Genomic DNA, 19,770 nt, shown 5'->3' on the forward strand with positions numbered 1-19,770 from the left:
GGTGTCACTGGGGGCTTGTGAACTGAAATTTTGACCTCACTGCATTCCCAGCTGCCTGCACAGGAACATGGCCCATGTTCCTGTCTTTTCTTCAACAAGAGCATTTCCAGAAGTTAGAACAACAGGAAGCAACTTCAGATTGTTTATTTTTTTTTTTCCTTTGTGAAGTTTATAGCAAGTCTGAAGGGTCCCTGTAGTCTTTTTGGGCTAACTGAATAGAAACTTGCTTGAAACCTGTGAAAAGGTAGATTCTTGGCCCTGTTGATTGTCTGGGAGTGCTGGGATTCACAGTGGCATATGTTTGAAGGCTACCACAGGTTGTCCCTGGACATAGGAGCATCAGAAAGCTGAGATTATACAGGCAGTAGTTCTATTCTGATAGTAGGGCAGACAAATCAGTCTGACTTGTGTGTCACAGGTACAAGGCTTGAACTGATAAAGATCACCCTGAGGCAATAAACTTACTAAGCTGGTTATATGTAATTGAGGTAGACGCACTGTGGACATCTGACTAGCTGGAGATAGGTGTACATTTGTCAAAGGTGGGTGGCAAAATAAGTTTCTTGATAATGTTACTACTATGTTTATTGCTTATGTGAGCCATGTAGAAGATAGCCTTATTGCCCAGCATTTACAGACCAAAGCTTTAACACTGATACTGAGTTGTCTAGCACAGACCTCTGTGTGTGCTGAGAGCCTCTTGCAGGGAGGAGTTACATAAATATATTGGATAGCAGAGACCAGGTGATAAAATACACAGATGTACAATTTCACTTTGGGATGGAGGACTGGACAAAGCATGGACAAGAGACCCAAAGAGGACTTTTGGTTAAAGTGATTATACAGTCTCTTTTTAGTGGATCATTGTAAAGTCTTCATGAAAGAGATGTTGAGATGTTCATTATAAAGGAGTGACAAAGCAGCCATTTGAATCATAAAAAGCATGAGGGAGTCCCAGATGTGAAGACTAGCATTGAAAGATGGCTAAAGATGTGACTGGAGGAGGGAAGTTCATGGGAAAAGGAGAAGTAAGGTAGTAGGGTGGAGTGCAGGTGAAGAACTGTGATGAACCATGAAGAAGTTGCTGAAAAGCTTTACAAGTAGAATATTGACGGGTCTCAGGAGTCAGAGGCAGATTGGGCATTTTGATAGAGGAAACCAGGGTAGAAGCCTATTTGAAAAGGCAAGGAACAGAGAAGCACTGAGGGTGGGAAACAAAAATGCCAGGATTGACAGATATTTTTGAAGGGACTGCTGGAATTCTGGAACTGCTGGTGGGAACCTGGTATGGATTTGGCAAACCGAAGATGTCTCTGCCATCTGGGTATTGGAGATGATAATGGAAAAGAGGTAGGTTGATCAGGGAGAAAAAAGGTGTTCCGATGCAGGAACAAGAGAAAGCATGGAACAACTTTGTTTGGGGCTCTTGGCTCACATAACTACACCTTTGGAAAGGCTGATAACACATCTCTCAGAATGCCCCAGGGAGGCACTACTGTCTCCCTTTTTAAAGATGAGAAGTTGAAGCATAGAATTGCCTGAGGTCACATATATTTTTGTGACACAGCCAGGAACAGAATGTGCCTTTTGAATCCTACGCCAGCATCTTTAACACAATACTGCTGTTCCTTACTGCAGTGGTGAGAAGAGATACAGGCGCAGGGAAGGAAAAAGAATGAAAAAGCATGTAGAAAAGTCAACTGGGGACATATACTGGTTCTGAAATATACCTGACAGATTATACTGGCTTTTTTTTTGTTGTTTTCATTAGCTGTGTGTGTATACCTACTGTTGAAAAGGCTTGCTGGCTCAGCTGGAGCACAGGTGAACGTTGATTCCAGGGTCAGCTGTGGTCCAGGGAAACCTACACTGCATCTGTCTGGAGGGCTGCCCAGGACACAAGTAAAGGCTGACTCCAGCTGAATTTGTGCAGAGCCAAGCTGGTTATCACTAACTTCTATTATCAGGCGTACAAAAGACATCTCAGGGATTCCATCCAGATCCAGCAGAACTGTGTGAGTGCTGGCGTCAGCACAGATATTCTGTAATGGCTTGAAAGAGAAGGCACTGTGAAATGTGAATGAGCAAAATTAGCCTAGATACAGTGTAGGCATCAAAGGGGAAGACAGTGCATTGAAGTGGCATTGTGTAGAAAGAGGACAAGTCTAGCAAACTCTGGGCAAGCTGCTGGGATGCTTGCATGCAGTGTACCCCATCACGTCCTGTATTATCTAGGGATTTGTTGCCAGGTGTTCCTAGTCCCCACAACCTAAAATAAAGGAATGCTGTCTATCTGTACTTGAAAGACTGCAGCTGGGTGTCGCAAACATGATTAGAGCTTCTGGTCATACAAAAAACTGTGCAGAAGAAAGCACACGCTACGAAAACCAGTTTTCTGGTTGGATGTTAACTGATAGAAAAGTAGTGGAACAGACTTGAAACTTTCAGACATCTTTGTAATACTGAAGCAGGGTGGAAGGTTCTGGAGGGCATATTTAATATGGGGTTGTTACTCCTGGAGCTGCAGGGCAATAAGCATGTGTCATTCCAGTGTTTACATGTGCTGTGTCTGCTGTGACATAGCTCCTCTCATCTGGAAGAGCTTGATGAATTATGTTGTAGTTTGAAAGTTACCCAAGTCGAATGAGTTTCAATCCTGTAAATCAAGCTTACTTGCTTTTCTCCCAAAATACGCAGTCAAAAGGAAAATAATAGATACTGAAGTGCACAGGAACAAAAATTCTGTGATTCTGAAGTGTAGATTTCTTGTGACTGTTTTGCACTAATAATTTGGAGGCTGTGAGATCCACAGCCAGAGACAGGATTAGGACTGGAGCTCAGGGGATAGTATGAACAAGGCAAAGAGTCCAGAGTGTCCTTTGGCAGGCCTTTGACTTGTTTGAAATGCCCTCTTTGAAAACTTGGCCCCAGATCCATCCCTTCTTCCTCACATTGTTTTGTTCTACCCCTGAAGAAGACATCAACTAGATTTCCCAGGGTACTTATTTTTTTGCAAAGGTAAAGCAAGATTGTGCCAGGTAACAACAGGAGCTCCCTACCAGTAATTGAGAATGTCTTAAACGATGAGCATTCCCTTCGTTTTTGGCAGGTTAATAGTAGTATCAGATGTGAGTCAAACTGAGGCTGTAAAACTCAGCCATCTGAAACAAGAGAGCTTAGGAAAAATCTGCCAGGTAGTTGGCATGATTGGACACCTGAATGGGTGCCTGGCTATAAATATTGCTTGTGATGTGCTCAGCAGTTTTGCACCAGCCTCATTTTTAATATCGCTTTACCATGGACATACTGTTCCTTTCAAACAACGACCAGGCAAAGGGAGGTGAAGTCAGTAGAGCAGCTGGGTGCTCTGCCCCCAGGCATTGCTGCTAGGTCTGCTCTTTGGCAAAGAGGTGGAGGGAGGGAACTGGCACACTCCATGGTTGTCATGTACTCTAAGATCAAAATTTTCCCAAATTCAGGTTTGTCTACAGAGCTTTTAAACAGATGGCAGAAGGAGAGCAGAATCGATAATGATCTCACTCTTCAGATTTCAAGGCCCAGTGCTATTGTTTGGATAGTGAGAGAGATCAGAGCCTAATGCTAGACTTACCTAGCTTGGGATCACCCCAGAGTTCAGATATGTTCATAACGGGGTGGGGTTAGTTCAGGCTCATCTGCTTTCTATGAAGGGAGGTTCATAGCCATGTTCTTTCGCCAGTTCTGGGAAGAATCTGAGCAGAGGGGTGTCCTGTTCTGACACAAACACACTGAAGAAGCAGAGAGTCTGAACAGGGAAATGCTTTGTTTTAGGGATGGGTCACCACAGGCCCATAAAAGAGCAAAAGCCAAACTTTTCCAAGCAAGACTAGATATGCCAGATTATCACAGAAGGAGCTGCTGGTGGAGTAGTTCCAGCCCAGCTGGAAATATTGGAAATCACAGTAGAAAATCAAGAGTGATTCCAAAAACCTTCTTCCTGATCTTACTCCCAGTGGAACTGATTTCATGATTTGCAAAGTTGGGGAGATGGACAGACTGAACAAGCACAACTGAGTATTCAGTTTGTTATTCTGTATCTGGAACATATTTAGGAGTTGTAGCTATGGGTTAGAACTCCTCTGTGATGCATGCTGAAAACCACAGAACCCAGGGGTGGTAGTCCTTGGCCCAGATTTTTTAAAGAACAGGAACCAAATGCAGACCCATCCAGATCTCTTTCATAAGGGATCACCCAGACCTACCCTGAACACGACTGATGGACTTGAAAACCCCATCATTTAAGTTAAAAATCTACTTGTTTTATGTTGGAAAGAGTACATTACATTCATGAGTACGCCTTCTTTCAGGATATGTTCCCACACATAGCTTGTACCCTAGAAAGCTCTTGAAGTAGGAGCTGTTGTCTTCTCTATACAGCACTGAGCTCAACAGGTCACATCTCTCTGATTAGAACTTCTGGGTACGTCAGTCACAGTTATAGTTAATAAAGGAACTGTGCTCAGATACCGATGAAGGAAAGGGTTAAAACTGAGTTTGAAAATAAAGAGTGTGAGGTGAGGTAGAACAATCTGTATCTTTGTCATCACAACAGAAAAGGATTCTTTCTATTTAAAATACCAGAGAAATACAATTCAGCATGTGTCAGTTCTTCAGTAAAGCATTTCTTCCAGCTTCTCTGTGTATATTACCGGAGGGGATTCTGTACCAAACTATTCAGAGCTATTGTTTTTGGAGGCCACTGTGTACTTGCTTTGTCTTTCATCCTCTTATCCCTTCCCTGCTTTCTTATGTATCACTTTGCTGATCACAGGAGCCGGTGCTGATTTTGTCATGCTTGGAGGAATGTTTGCAGGCCATGACCAGTGTGCTGGGGAGATTATAGAAAAGAATGGCAAGAAGGTGAAACTCTTCTATGGAATGAGCTCTGATACAGCCATGAAGAAGCATTCAGGAGGGGTTGCTGAATACAGGTATGAATTCCACACAAGAGCAATTGCACTGAACCGCTGTCCAGTCACTTTTGGTGCAGAATTGTGCAAAGGGCATCTGTTGGAAACAGGCCCATGCTTCTTCCTCTTTAGGAAGATGTTACTAACACAGCAGCAGATCTGAGAGAGGTATGACATCGGGGGGAGACAGGGAAGACAAGCTTGGGGTGGTTATCTTGAGAGCAGCCATGTTCACTCGGCTGTAGTCAGTGCAGTGTGCTGTCACTGCAGCAGTAGCTGCGTGGTCTCGGAAGTCATTAGGCAGTGTTCTAACTTATGGGTCTCTCAGGATATGTGTATGGAACATGGCATACCAGGCTGCAGTTTCTGTCTCTCTGCTTGTTCAGGTGGGTTGTCCTGTTGGTGTAAGGATTCCTGGCTGGCCCACATGCTCCCTTCTGTTTGCAAAAAGTGGGTGCGTGGTGTTGGTTGTTATTCAAGGATCACCTGCTACAACAAGCTCAGGAGTGTTGCATCCCAACTAGAAGGAAGTGCAGCAGGGGAGCCAGGAGACCTCCTTGGATGGATAAGGAGCTGCTCAGGAAAATTCAAAGGGAAAAAGAGGCTTATAGAAGGTGGAAGCAGAGACGGGCAGCCTGGGAAGAATACAGGGATGTTGTCCAGGAAGCTAGGGACCTGGTTAGGAAAGCTAAGGCCCAGTTAGAATTAAACTTGGCTAGGGATGTTAAGGATAACAGGAAGGGATTCTATAGGTACGTAGCGAATAAAAGACGGGCTAGGGACAATGTAAGCCCCCTCTGGAAGATATCGGGAGAACTGGCTACCCTGGATTTGGAGAAGGCTGAGATTCTTAATGACTTCTTTGCCTTGGTCTTCACTGGCAAAGGCTCTGACCACACCATCCAAGTCTTGGAAGGCAGACGCAGGGACTGTAAGAATGAAGACCCTAGGCCAAATGTAGGAGAGGAGCTGGTTCGAGACCATCTTAAAAAACTAAACGTACACAAGTCCATGGGACCTGACGACATCCATCCGCGGGTCCTGAAGGAGCTGATGGATTGATCTGATGAACTGATTGAACTGATGAAGTTGCTAAGCCACTGTCCATCATATTTGAAAAATCATGGCAGTCAGGTGAAGTTCCCGACAACTGGAAAAAGGGAAATATAACCCCCATTTTCAAGAAGGGGAAAATGGATGACCCGGGGAATTACAGACCAGTCAGTCTCACCTCTGTGCCTGGCAAAATCTTGGAGCAGATTCTCCTGGAAGGCATGCTAAGGCACATGAAAAACAAGGTGCTTGGTGACAGCCAGCATGGCTTTGCTAAGGGGAAATCCTGCCTGACCGATTTGGTGGCCTATGATGGGGCTACAGAACTGGTGGACAGGGGTAGAGCAGTTGATGTCATCTACCTGGACTTGTGCAAAGCGTTCGACACTGTCCCACACGACATCCTTGTCTCTTACACTGGAGAGACATCAATTTGATGGGTGGACCACTCGGTGGATAAAGAACTGGCTGGATGGCTGCACGCAAAGAGTTGTGGTCAATGGCTCGATGTCCAGCTGGAGACCGGTAACGAGTGGTGTCCCTCAGGGATCGGTGTTGGGACTGATCTTGTTCAACATCTTTGTCACTGACATGGACAGTGGGATTGAGTGCGCCCTCAGCAAGTTTGCTGATGACACCAAGCTGTGTGGTTTGGTTGATATGCTGGAGGGAAGGGATGCCATCCAGAGGGACCTTGACACGCTTGTGAGGTGGGCTGATGCCAACCTTATGAAGTTTAACCATGCCAAGTGCGAGGTCCTACACCTGGGTCGGAGCAATCCCAGGCACAGCTACAGGTTGGGCAGAGAAGAGATTCAGAGCAGCCCTGCGGAATAGGACTTGGGGGTGTTGGTTGATGAGAAAATGAACACGAGCCAGCTTCAGTGTGCACTTGCAGCCCAGAAAGCCAACCGTGTCCTGGGCTGCATCAAAAGGAGTGTGACCAGCAGGTCGAAGGAGGTGATCCTGCCCCTCTACTCTGCTCATGTGAGACCTCACTTGGAGTATTGTGTGCAGTTCTGGTGTCCTCAACATAAAAGGGAATGGAACTGTTGGAACAAGTCCAGAGGAGGGCCACGAGGATGATCAGGGGACTGGAGCACCTCCCATATGAAGATAGGCTGAGGAAGTTGGGGCTGTTCAGCCTGGAGAAGAGAAGGCTGCGTGGAGACCTCATAGCAGCCTTCCAGTATCTGAAGGGGGCCTACAAAGATGCTGGGGATGGACTATTCATCAGGGACTGTAGTGACAGGACAAGGGGTAACGGGTTAAAACTTAAACAGGGGAAGTTTAGATTGCATATATAAGGAAGAAATTCTTTACTGTAAGGATGGTGAGGCACTGGAATGGGTTGCCCAGGGAGGTTGTGAATGCTCCATCCTGGCAGTGTTCAAGGCCAGGTTGGATGAGGCCTTGAGTAGCATGGTTTAGTGTGAGGTGTCCCTGCCTGGGCAGGGGGGTTGGAACTAGATGATCTTAAGGTCCTTTCCAACCCTAACTCTTCTATGATTCTACGAATCAGCTGGGGTTTCCCCAGTATAGAGCTGAGTTACAACTGTAACACTAATGAGGGCCCAGGATGTCCAAAGCACTCTCAGTGACAGGCACTAGCGGTTAGGCAGTTTTCTTAGGCAGCGGAATCCTGCTGTATAGTTTTCCCACTCCTTTTTGGGCCACAGAGCACCAGAGTAGCCCCAAATCAGGCAGCATTCAGGAACCTGGGTGAGGGGAGAGGAAAAGAAGCCAGACTTTGCAAAGGAATCTCTTGTCCATTGCTGTTTTCCTCTGGAGAGTGCTGAGAATTTTGACTCTGAAAAAGTGGATTACTCCAGAAAACTTCTTATGAGTGGCAGGTATAGTTACTGCCCTTAGACAACATGGTTCTTGCGTACTTCGTTAGAGAATGTTTCATATCTTACTGGTTTATCGAAGGATCCCTTTTGATTATTCTCCTCTTTTGGGGTAGATTCAGCCTCTGGTCCCATCTGGTAAACTGCTATTTGTAAGAGTCTCAGAGACCTTACCTAGTGTTCCAGACATTCAGGATTGATGGGTTTTGTTGGCCTTGTCTACTACAACTACTCCAGCATGTGAGCTTTCCCCAGTGTGTCCAGCTGCTACTACGGGCAAGAGTTGCAGCACTGTGAAGGTGACAGTGTAGAATGTAAAGCAGAATAGGATCCACAAACTAAAATGGAATTCACACTTTGGCACAGAGGCATGCTTATAGGACCATGACAATCTTAGACATCATGCTAGATAGAAAGCATCTTTGATCCAGCCTCCTGTCCTCATCCCCGACATTGGTTTTTTTGTCTGCCACTTCTGAAAAGCTAAAATGCACCATAAAAAATGTGCACTAGTTCACTTAGCACTTCTCAAAGTGGTAAGACTCAGCCTACTTCAGAGCATTTACACCTGTCTCCTTTGGCCTACTGAAATCATAGAATCATACAATAGTTCGGGTTGGAAGAGATATTTAAAGGTCATCTAGTCCAATCTCCTTGCAGTGACCGGGGACATCTTCAATTAGATCAGGTTGCTCAGAGCCCCATCCACCTGACCTTGAATGTTTGCAGGGATGGGACATCTACCACCTCCCTAGGCAACCTGTTCCAGTTGTAAAAACAATTCACTGTAAAAAATTTCTTCCTTATATCTAGTCTGCATCTACTCTCTTTTAGTTTAAAACCATTACCGCTTGTCCTTTTGCAACAGGCCCTCCTAAAAAGTTTGTCCCTGTCTTTCTTATAATAAGATAATATTTAAATATTTAAATATTGAATATTGAAAGGCCATAATAAGGTCTCTCAGAGCCTTCTCTTTTCCAGGCTGAACAACCCCAACTTTATCAGCCTTTCTTCACAGGAGAGGTGCTCCAGCCCTCTAATCATCTTTGTGTCCTCATCTAGACTTGCTCCAACAGGTCCATGTCTTTCCTGTGCCAAGGGCCCCAGAGCTGAACACAGTACTCGAAGTGGGGTCTCACGAGAGCAGAGTAGAGGGGCAGAATTGCCTCCCTTGTCCTGCTGGTCACGCTCTTTGATGCAGCCTAGGAGACAGCTGGCAGATTTTTAAAGACAGATTTTTCTGCATCTAATAGGATGAGAGGTGGACAGGGATGCCTTTACCTTCTGCCTGAGGAGTATGTACATGTCTTTGTTGAGTGGAGTGTATGCTTCCTACTTTACCTGAGCCCATGTACCTCTTTCTGGAGCTCAGATCAGAAGCTAGTGTATAATGTGCAAGAGATTTTATTTTTTATTTTATTAAATCTCATATGAGACTGTACCAGTTAAAAGCACTGCTGTATGCAGGATATCTGGCTACACTGAGGACAACCAGTGAATCGCTTAGGGGAGCAAACCATGTGACTGGTTTTCCACATGGTTGACCTGCAGGGGTTTTTTGGCACTGTGTGATTTTGCTTTCAAGCACAACTATTTATTTGCAGAAGAAAGAGCTGCACAAGCATCCATCTTCATCCGAGATAAGCTGAAATGATTTACCAGAAAGATGTGCTCCATACCTCTGAGCTTTGATTCACTTTGGGTGCATATGCAGTTCCCAGAAGCAGTGTACAGTCTGGGGGCTTTTTTTGTCCCCCAGCAAGTCTGCTTGTCATCAAAGCCACCGAACAAATGGCCTGAGTGGACACCACTAGTAATTATCTCATAATTTAAAAGTGGCAACTGCCATTTACACAGCGGTGCTGGCAACGTTTTATCTGAACTATGATAACTTACTGTCCTTTGCTACCATGTGCTTGTGTCAGCTGGAGCGTGGGAAAGGCTTGATGCTGGTCAGGCATGTAGTTAATGGCAGCTCCCTGAGACATCACAGAGCAGCCCAAGCACACCATGGTGTGATTAGTAATTTAGGGCCTGACCAACACAAAGCTGGTAAAAGTTGCAGGAAGATTTTGAGAGAGCTTGCTGTACCAGTGGGCCAAAGGACTAAGGCATCTGTTAAATTCTGTTCCACCTCGTTAAGTGTGCATGTGATCTGGCAACAAAATCTATTGCCAGCATGAGAATTAATTGACATTGGACCCCCTTAAAAATTGGATAAAGTGCAAGTAGTATGTCTTGTAGGAGTAAAGGATGTACAGAATGGCCCTGTATTTGGCTTAGTCTAGATAGACCCTTTCAATCCTTACGGATAATACTACACAAATTCTGCTTGATCCATAGCTCTATTTTGATTTGCATCTTGATTTTAGAGGCCGTGGGGATCAAGTTCAAAAATCTTCTTGGCAACAAGGGAGTAAAAGCATAATCTGAAATTTTTAGTCCTTGTTGAGATACTGCCTTTTTGTGCCAGTAATAGGTAATGCAGAAGGAGTCCCCTGGTCTACTTGGTCCTGTTTTTGGCTCGGATAGAGTTAATCTTGTTCCTAGTAGCTGGTTTCATGCTGTGTTTTGGCTTTAGTCTGAGCACAATGCTGGTAACACACTGATGTTGCTAAGTAGCACTTACCCTGATCAAGGACTTTTCAGTCTCTCATGCTCCGCCAGTGAGGAGGGGCACAAGAAGCTGAGAGGAAGCAGAGACAGGGCACCTCACCCAAACTAGCCAAAGGGGTATTCTATACCACAGCACATTATGCCCAGTATATAAACTGGGGGAAGTCACCCAGAAGGGACCAGTCGCTGCTTGGGTCAGGCTGGGTATCAGTCGGCGGGTGGTGAGCAATTGTATTGTGCATCACTTGTGTTTATTTTTTTTCCTTTCCTGTTTTAGTTTTATATTTTGTCCCCTTATTATTTCCCTAATCATTAGTAGTAGTAGTAGTATATTGTACTTTAGGTATTAAACTGTTCTTAACCCACGGGTTTTACATTCTTTTGATTCTCTTCCCCATCCCGCCTAAGGAAGGGGCAGAGGGGGTGAGCGAGCGCCTGTGTGGTCGTGAGTTACCAGCTGAGTTTAAACCATGACATTACTGCTAACTAGAACAGATCTGGACGTTAAATCTGTTAAGTCTTGGTTGTTAACTGTGAAGGAGATGATTCTCATCTTCTTCACACAGCAGTCACAACACAGAGCTGGCTACCCATACCAGCCTTGGTCTTAGTGTTGCTTGACCTATCCCAACATAAGTGTCACTGTGGTTTAAAAATAGCAACTGTTAGTTATCCAGCAGTGTAAATGTACTGGGCATTGAAGGGGTGACAAGAAACAGAGCAAGGCTCTGCTTTGAATTACTCTTATAGGAAAAGTTACAGGAAGTTTAGCTTACGGCAAACTTGAACCAAAACGGTTCTAAGTCAGCATTTTGAATGCTGGATACCCCAAACAGGTCAGGTCAGTGGGGCTTCTTTATATGCATTTAAAAAGCCCAGCTGTAAGTCTGTATCAGTGACCCCAATAAGCTGTTTTGTCTTTAAAAGAGCCTGTGTGCTCACCATGTTTTATTCAAGCAGTGGGGCGCTCAGTGTGCTCAGCCCCCCCTGCTGAATAAGACTACTTGTCACTAACTTCATCTGCTCAAAATTACATGTTCTGGCTTGAGAACCTGAGCCTCCAGCAAATAGTTAAATTAAAATTGATGGGTAGTGTGAGATGGCAGTAGCAGGGAATAAAGTTGTAAGAGTAATTGTTTTTGTAATGAATATATCAAGTTAATCCATTTAATTTTGTATGAAATCTGTGTACCCAGTTTCATTACTTTTATGTTATTTATATATTGGTTTATTTTTACATTTTTACCTCCTTCCATGAAGAACATGGATCAGAGCTGGGAATTTCTGAAAGGCAATGAGTAAGTTTTTTTAATGGGAGAAAAGAAATAAGGCAAGCAGGAACAGAGACCACATGCAGTATTGTTCACTTGGAGCCAATTTGCTTTTGTTAACTCTTTTGAGATTTTACAGGTTTTGTGTGAATGCTGCAGTTCTACTGTGGTCACTCAGCAATTCACAGCTGCTATTAAGCTGGGTTTTGGCATTTTATACTAACTGTAGAGTGGAATTTGGGCCAGAGAGACAGAATAGCAGCAGCAGCTGGCTCCTACTTAATGTCTTTTTCTGTGTCCCAAATGACAGCCTGGAAGACCTGCCCGCAGTTTCTGCCATTTCTTAAATGGTCCACTCATAATGTTGCCTCATGCCAGGGCAGCCTTACCCGCATTTTGCTAGGGTGACAGAGCACCATCACATGTGCTTCCCCTCATTCACCCTGCCAGGATTCCCAGCCATTGTGCCCATCCCTGTGTTCCAGCAGCAGGCTTGCGCTGGCCAGGAGTTACAGATGCACCACCGGACCCTGTGGAAAAAGTCTCAAGCAAATAGTTCTCCCTTTCTACTCACCATTCAGAGTCTCTGCTGAGAGCATCAGAGCACACCTTTCCAGCTGTTTGGAGCCCCAATTGCTCTATCTTCACATTTCTTTTCTGAGAAAAGGTTAGTTTGGGGTCATAACTCTGGGAGAGATATCAGACCTGCAAATCCCTCAGCTGCTCCTGTTGACTTGCTTATGCAGCTCTCTGCCAAGTGTACCAGCTTTTGTGACATCCCTTGTAATCCACTGTTGTGGTTTAACCTGGCAGAGAGCTAAACATCACACAGCTGGTCACTCATCCCTCCCCAACACAGTGGGATGGAGGAAAGAGTTAGGAAAAAAGAAGTAAAATTTGTGGGTTGAGATAAAGGCAGTTTAATATGACAGGGGAAAAAGGTTTTTTTAAATAATACTAATACTTTTATTAATATTGTTAATATAAACCGATACTATTAATAATCACTGTTAATAATATTGTTAATATTGTTGTTATTAGTAGCATTTAATTGTTGTTGTTGTAAAATATACAAAACAACTATACAGTTGCTTACCACCTGCTGACCAGTCCCCAGCCAGTTTTGCCCCAGCTTTATATGCTGAGCATTGACACCATATGCTGTGGAATACCCCTTGGGTTAGTTGGGTTCAGCTGTGCTGCTGTGTCTCCTCCCAGCTTGTTGTGCACCCCCAGCCTGCTCACTGGTAGGGTGGTGTGAGGAGCAGAAAAGGCCTTGACTTATAATAAGTACTGCTTAGTAACAACTAAAACATCAATGTGTTATCAACATGATTCTCATCCTAAATCCTTCTGCATGCAGCTTCTGCTCTACCTGTTAAACCATCTTTATCTCAACCCACAAGTTTTCTCACTTTTACCCTTCCAATTCTCTCCCGCATCCCACCAGGGGAGTGAGTGAGTGACTGAGTGTTATAGGTGCTGGCTGGGGTTAAACCACCACAAGGTACCAATAGAGTCACAAGTTCAGTAGCTGCAGAGCTTCATTTATATCCAAAATGGGGGATGGGTTAGGGTGAAGAGTATCCACATGCAGCAGTAGGGCATTTCCCCATCTGGGAAGTGAGATGACACACCAAAGAGCTTTGGTCTCTTGGGGCTTGCTCCACAGTCAAACAACATTAACTAAGCTCTGACCTTTTATGCTGTGCTTGCAGTTGCTTAACTCACAGCTCTAGATTTCTGTCCCACTTCCACCCTCCATGCTTCCTTTTCCTTTTGGAACATCCATTACTTCTAGCATGTAGGGCGGGAGCATGGAGAATTTTCAACGCTTCTTTACACTTACTTTCAAGGATGAATGTAAAACTGGACACTTGGTATCTTCTGTGCAGCTAATTTTACACCTCTCTTCCTGCATGCTTCCCCCAGTACAGTATCTATAGGTCACTCCTTGTTCAACAGGACATCCTACCAGCTTATCAGCTGATACTGGAGGAGCAGGAGCACCTACTTATCTGTTAGAGATTTGTGGCTGTGATGTTAGATGTTCACCACTTTTGTAGGTTTTAGTATCCAAGGCCAAAAGCGGCATCCCACAAGCTCCAGCTTCCTAACAGCAGTCATTGCAGGGACATCTCCCAGGGGCAGTGGCTGAAAGTGCCCCACATTGCTGTAATTCTGCTCAGAAAAAAGGACCACCAGGTGGTCAGACTCTTGAGAGCAATGTTCTCATCCCTGCAGGTCTGTTGGACCACTCTAACTGGGGCTGCCTTTGTTTGCCATCAGCTCTCCGCTCAAAACCCTGCAACTTATGCCCCACCGGGTGCTCAAGCATGAATTAACAGGGCGTGTGTGTTTGAACTGACGGGGCATTCATGCATAAATTAATGGGACTCTCATGCATGAATTGAATGAACAGTCATGAATGAATGCAGTAAACCCAGCATTTCTTGCCTAATGCAGCATGCAAAGTTCTTCAGATGTCAGGATCTGGTGGGTAAAATTCACAGTGGTTTCCCCAGATCCCAGACATGCACTGTCTCTTGTGCTGTGGTCTTGCAACAAGCACCCAGGAGCCCAAGCTGAACCTCCTGACTTTGACTGGACTAGATGGGCAAGGCCAAAACCCAGGCTGCAGAATGGTAGCATGACTATGTTTGTGGTGTTCTGTGGGCCAGGCCTTCTCTTCTTACTGGCACTGGAGCTGCAAATAAAAGCCTGTGAACTCCCTGAAGCACAGGCTATACAACACACCACTGTGCTCTGTGCAGTGTGGTAAACGGCAGTGGCACATACATTTTCCATTGGCCACTTATTACAGTGTTTATTTAAGAAAGAGTCAATTACTCATCAGATGTAGGGAGATTAATCATGGTTCCTTATTCCTATGGCATATTAGCACTTCTTTATTGTCTCCCTAAGGCTTTGACTTTGCATTTAAACTAACAGAATGAAATATAGCCAGGCTCACACTGAAGTACCTGTGCATAGCTGCTGTTGCTATTCTTAATGATTTGCAAATAGAGCCTCCAAACAAGGATGCCTTTTCTTTCTTGCACTGTCCCCTAGACAACTTGTTTAAGGGAGAATTAAATAAAGCCACATTTCCAACAATATCTGCAATATCTGCCTCCATTTTATAGGGAAGCAGGGGAGCAATCCCATGTCCTCTGCATTTCTGTTTGACGCCCCCCTTTCCAAGGCCTGCCTCTCCAAGGGTGCAGGTGTGCCATGCAGAACAAACTTGCTCTAAAGCCTAGTGAGATCAGCTGGTGACGGTGAACCCTACTGCAGGAGGGATTGATGAGCATGAGGCTGGAGAAAGCTGAAGGAGGAGTTACTTTGCCTGGATTCTTCCATCATGTACTCTTCAGATGTGTTTTTGGGAACAGTGCAGTCTGTGCTGGCATGTGCCCATACCTGACAGTATTCACAGCACTGCTATTTTTTCTGGCCTTTTTGCCTGACTCTGAACTCTGATAGCTCACCTTTTAGCTTCAGGGGACAGTTCTGTAGCAGGTTTTGGTAGTAGGTTTCCCACTCCATCTCTGTGGGCTGGTAAAGAGACAGCCAGAGCAGTTCCATCTGTGTCAGGTCAGTGACATAAGAGAGCCCAGGGGCTGTGAAGCCTTTGTAGAGCTCTGCTGACCGAGGCCGGCTTCAACATTTCTGTAAGCTGCCTGAGCTTGGCTGTGCCTTTAAAGTTTTCAGCTCTCAAAGTCAAGTTTACCTTTCAGTAAACCTGGCAGTTTGTGGAGGGGAGGAAGGGGCAGATCTGTCAATATACACATGGGATATTGGGGCATCTACAATACTTGTCTGCTTCTAGTTCACCATATTGGTGGTAACTGGAGTTGAGGCATTTCAGTGCTTGAGAGCACCAAGCAGCAACAGGTAAGCAAGCAATAAAGCTGGGGGAATGTTTGTAAACTGCAGTATTAAGCTCCACATTGTTCCAGTAAACACGTTACAGTTATGTTTTGCATCTAGACGTAAATGCAGTAACCTATTTCTTCTCCAGAGCTTCTGAGGGCAGAACTGTGGAGGTACCATACAGAGGGGATGTGGAACTCACCATCCTGGACATCCTTGGGGGGCTGCGCTCCACCTGCACCTACGTGGGAGCTGCCAAACTGAAGGAACTGAGCAGGAGAACGACATTTATCCGAGTCACCCAGCAGCACAGCCAGGTCTTTTCTTAGCCCAGGACTGGGGAGCTGGAGAGAGAGTGGTGGTGGGGAGGAACAGGAAGGGCTGCTGATTTGTTTTGCTTTCTCTTCCTTGTTGTGTTAGTGGCAAACTCTCTCTCAGAATGGCAGTGTCATAGGCATTGGAGGGGCTATGGCTGGGATTTGGAAGAGGAAGGTTATACTGTTAAGACAGTGCCATTGGTTCTAAATGCAATAGCCTCATCTTTTGTTGTTGTGCCTATTTTATTTTTTAGTCAGCATTTCTTCACCTGTTTTTTTCCCCCCTCTGATAAATGGCTGCTGAAACCTCAGCTAACAAGGAATTGGTTTGTACAGACGTGACTAGTAGACCTGCATACATACACACATTCCCTTTTTTAAGACTGACCTGTCACCTACCACCGCCTGTGGCAGTGCACCCTCCAGAAATTACAGACTGGGAGAGAAAAAGGTGCAAGGAATTGAGTGGAGAAACCAAGAATCCAATTTTCTTAATCTTTGTTCTGGTGAAAGAAGGGCTGTTCGTGGCATGGCTGCCAGCCTGCAGAATGTCAGAGGTGGATCAGGCCTGACTGCTTACTGTGATGATAAACATGCCAGATCTGTCACTGCCGGTTCACAGGGCTGATACTGTCACTTTTACCTAAATCTCCCTATTCAATGGACTTGCCTCTCCAGAGAAGCTGACAGTGAATGCAGCAAACCTGTGCTGTCTTCTCTGCCACCATCTGTGGAGATGATTCAGGAGAAGACCTCTCAGAGCTTGCCTGCTTTTTCGTGCATGCAGCCATTGAATTACCTGGGTTCTTGCTTTTAACTGCTCTCTGTGAACAGATTTTTAAGATGTTGAAACTCAGCAACATCAACCCCACCAAGGGGGGGTTTGCTCTGTAGCCCTCCCTGTTCCGTTGCCTACTCATATCCATTTAGCAAAGATAACATAAACGCTGTGCTGTGCATTGTGTGTAGCCAGGTGAATGAGGCCAGAGGGATCAGATTCACTTTGGTTATTTGGTACCACTCCTTTGCAGTGCTTGACACCGTGAAAAGCAAAAGAGCTTTTGGCAGAATAGCCTGACACTGATAGGCTGAGCTGAAGTTAAAGCATTTGCTCTGAAGGCAGTAATGAATGCTTAAGGCTCTGGGTAACACTTTAATAAAGTGTAATGGCCCACTAATTAATAGATAAATCACAATGAAATTTCTTTGGAAATACACATTGCATCCACATGAGTACTGTAGAAGCTCATTATGATAAATGATGTAAAAGTGAGCACCAATGAATTAATAATGCTTGGCCACTTACTTTAAAGTGCTGCTGAGATCATAATAGAGCTAATGTTACTTCAGTACTGCAGAATCTTACTTTCCTCTCCTATAGACATCTGTGGGAAGAGGCAGGCTTCCTTTGAAAAGCAAAAGAGTGATCTGCAGGAAGAGGAATAGCAAAAAGAAACTCTAGAATTAAACTCATCTGCTGGACATCTCAAAAAGCCATGCACAAGGACTGGTACAATTGACCATGCTGAGGAGAAATCTAGGCCACAAGCTGATCCCTGGTGATTTTAGAGTGTGTTGTCCACATTAGAAAAAGCACAGAATATCTTCTAAATAGCCTGGTATTTTAAATATCTTCCATCTAACATTCAGGACATAACTGTGGTATGACCCCTTCCTGTGCTTTGGATGTGGATAAGGGCCTTAGTATAAAGCACAGATTTATGCTTGTGCTGGCTTTAAGGACCCTTTCTCCTGCCCACATATCATAAAGGAACCTGAAGGCAGAAGAGAAGCAGGCCCTGATCGCTATTCTCTCCTGCCTGAAAATACCAAGTTAGGAAGATTCCAGGCTTGTTTAACACAAGCCCTACCATGCGCTACATACTGCTCTCACCTGCATTAAGCCCAGAGGACAGGCAGTATTAATACTCTGCATCAGTACAACTGCAGCAGGTCACCATTCCTTTGTTTAATGTGATATGAAGGGTAGGATGAACACCTCTGTCAGCAGTGGGGTTAGACCACTGTGGCGCAGGCCCGACCACAGGTGTGTTACCACGCTCGTGCCTTCATACGTGGGAAGAGCCGCAGTCTGCTGTCTCCTGCCTACTCCGGCTAGCGCTTTTCTCCTTTTTTTAGCTACATTTCTAAACAGAGTTTAAGGAATGCATATAAAAATATATATTTGTAAATATTTTTTAAAACCTCCATACGCACACTGAACGGAGCAGCTTCATGACAGGTCTTTGGAGCCATTTCTTTTCCAAAGGGCAGGCACTGGGGACATGGGGAGACTGCCTCTCTGCAGGTGTGGCAGGTGTGGAGCCTCCCACCCAGGCAGGCTGCAAACTTACACCCAGCTCTGCCTGGGGCCACTTCTGCACCCACCTGCCTTCCCCTTTCACACGTACCTCTGCCTGTCCACGGACTGTAGGGAGGGATGGGGATAGGCTCTGCTGAAATTGTCCCCCGAATTCTCCAGGCTGTGAATGACATTGATGCTAAGAATAGTTACTGATAAAGCTTTGACCTGGCTTATTTGGTTTTCTGAATAGCAGCTCTTCCCATCATTTTGATAAGCAGCATGTTTTCTTTCCATTTCATTTTCTCCTTCTCGCTCCAAAGTGAGTGAGGGTGAGAGAGTGGCTGCAGAAGGGCTGACGTGGTGGCACGTCTGCATCTCACCCAAGGTTATATGCAAGTTTTGTTCAGTGATAACCCTCAACCGTGTCTGTGCTCACCACTGACACTGTACATGTCTAGCTCTCAGGCTGGAAAATGGAAAAGAAGAAAAGCCTGAGCCCTCCTTTAACCTCCAGTCCTGTGCTGTAGCAGTTGCCCTTATCTTCATTGAGCCGCAGGTCCTGTGCCCTGCTCAAGCCTGCTGCCCCTCTCACAGGAGGTGGGGCAGTGGCGGAGTTGAGGGTATGCTGCTCCTGGAAGGGTGGTCTGAGAAGAGACCGCAACCACTGACAAACGCCATGTGCCATTTGTGGATCTACCTCACCTGCACATTTAACTGGGTTCTCTGTTACTTGGTGTCCTTCTGTGGTAAATGACATCTGTAAGCGCTTAGTGTTAAGTGATTCTCTACCCCACCCCAACCCCATCATGTCTAGAGGACTGCTGTGAACGTGATAACCTGCTGCTTGCATGACGTAGCCCAAGGTCATGCCAGCTTCCCCCAGCTAGGCACTTGCTGAGCACCCAAGAGCTGTGTTAAGGTTTGGCCCACTGGCTCCATGGTGATTTAATTTAACATGCCAAAGACCTACAAGTGGGGATGCTGAAAAGGGCAATGCTAATGTCATTAAAGCAATCTGTGCTGAGCATGTCCACCTCCAGCTTCTTGAAACCTAAGGACACCTAAACCAGCCCTACTGCTCACAGCCATATTCTGGACTCTCCCTGCTGCAGGGTGTTCGTCTGGGAGGGCTGACTGGCCTTCCTGCCCATGCAGCCTGGCTTACCTGGGTGCTCCCCTTCACAGGCAGGAAGGTCTTGGCAGGGCAGCAGGCTGGCTCACACCCCACTGCCTGTGTGGTGGCTGTGAGGAGCGCATGTGTAGGCCTCCTCATGGGCCTAAGGCCAGCCTGTTAGAGGAGTGGGCCTTGAGCCAGCACCCTGCCAGCTGCAAACCAAGCCTCCCAGGTCTCCTTTCTCTGACAGAAACAACTGCAGAGACCCAGGGGTGTGGGCCTCTCCCTTCTCCCCCATGGGGCAGGGGCTTTGGCTGTGTTCTTCTCTGCAGCTGCCTTCTCACCTTAGGGCATGGTGGGGCTGAATGTAGGTTGGGGCCACCCTGTAAATAAGAAGAATTGAGTTTTAAGTAGGGGCA

At 45.6% G+C, this 19,770-nt stretch overlaps 1 protein-coding gene across 1 annotated transcript in view; it reads left to right on the top strand.

Moving 5' to 3' along the window:
• Positions 1-15,944, top strand: part of GMPR (guanosine monophosphate reductase) — a gene marked incomplete at both ends in the record, with an annotated part of 39,796 nt that extends 23,852 nt beyond the window's left edge. The window contains 2 exons of the mRNA XM_080610762.1: positions 4,811-4,970; positions 15,764-15,944. Coding sequence (XP_080466888.1) covers positions 4,811-4,970; positions 15,764-15,944 — 341 coding nt within the window. The remainder of the gene's footprint in view (positions 1-4,810; positions 4,971-15,763) is intronic.
• Positions 15,945-19,770: the final 3,826 nt, after the last annotated feature.

This window comes from Psittacula echo, assembly GCF_963264785.1.
Source record: "Psittacula echo genome assembly, chromosome: 2".
Lineage (NCBI taxonomy): Eukaryota > Metazoa > Chordata > Aves > Psittaciformes > Psittacidae > Psittacula > Psittacula echo.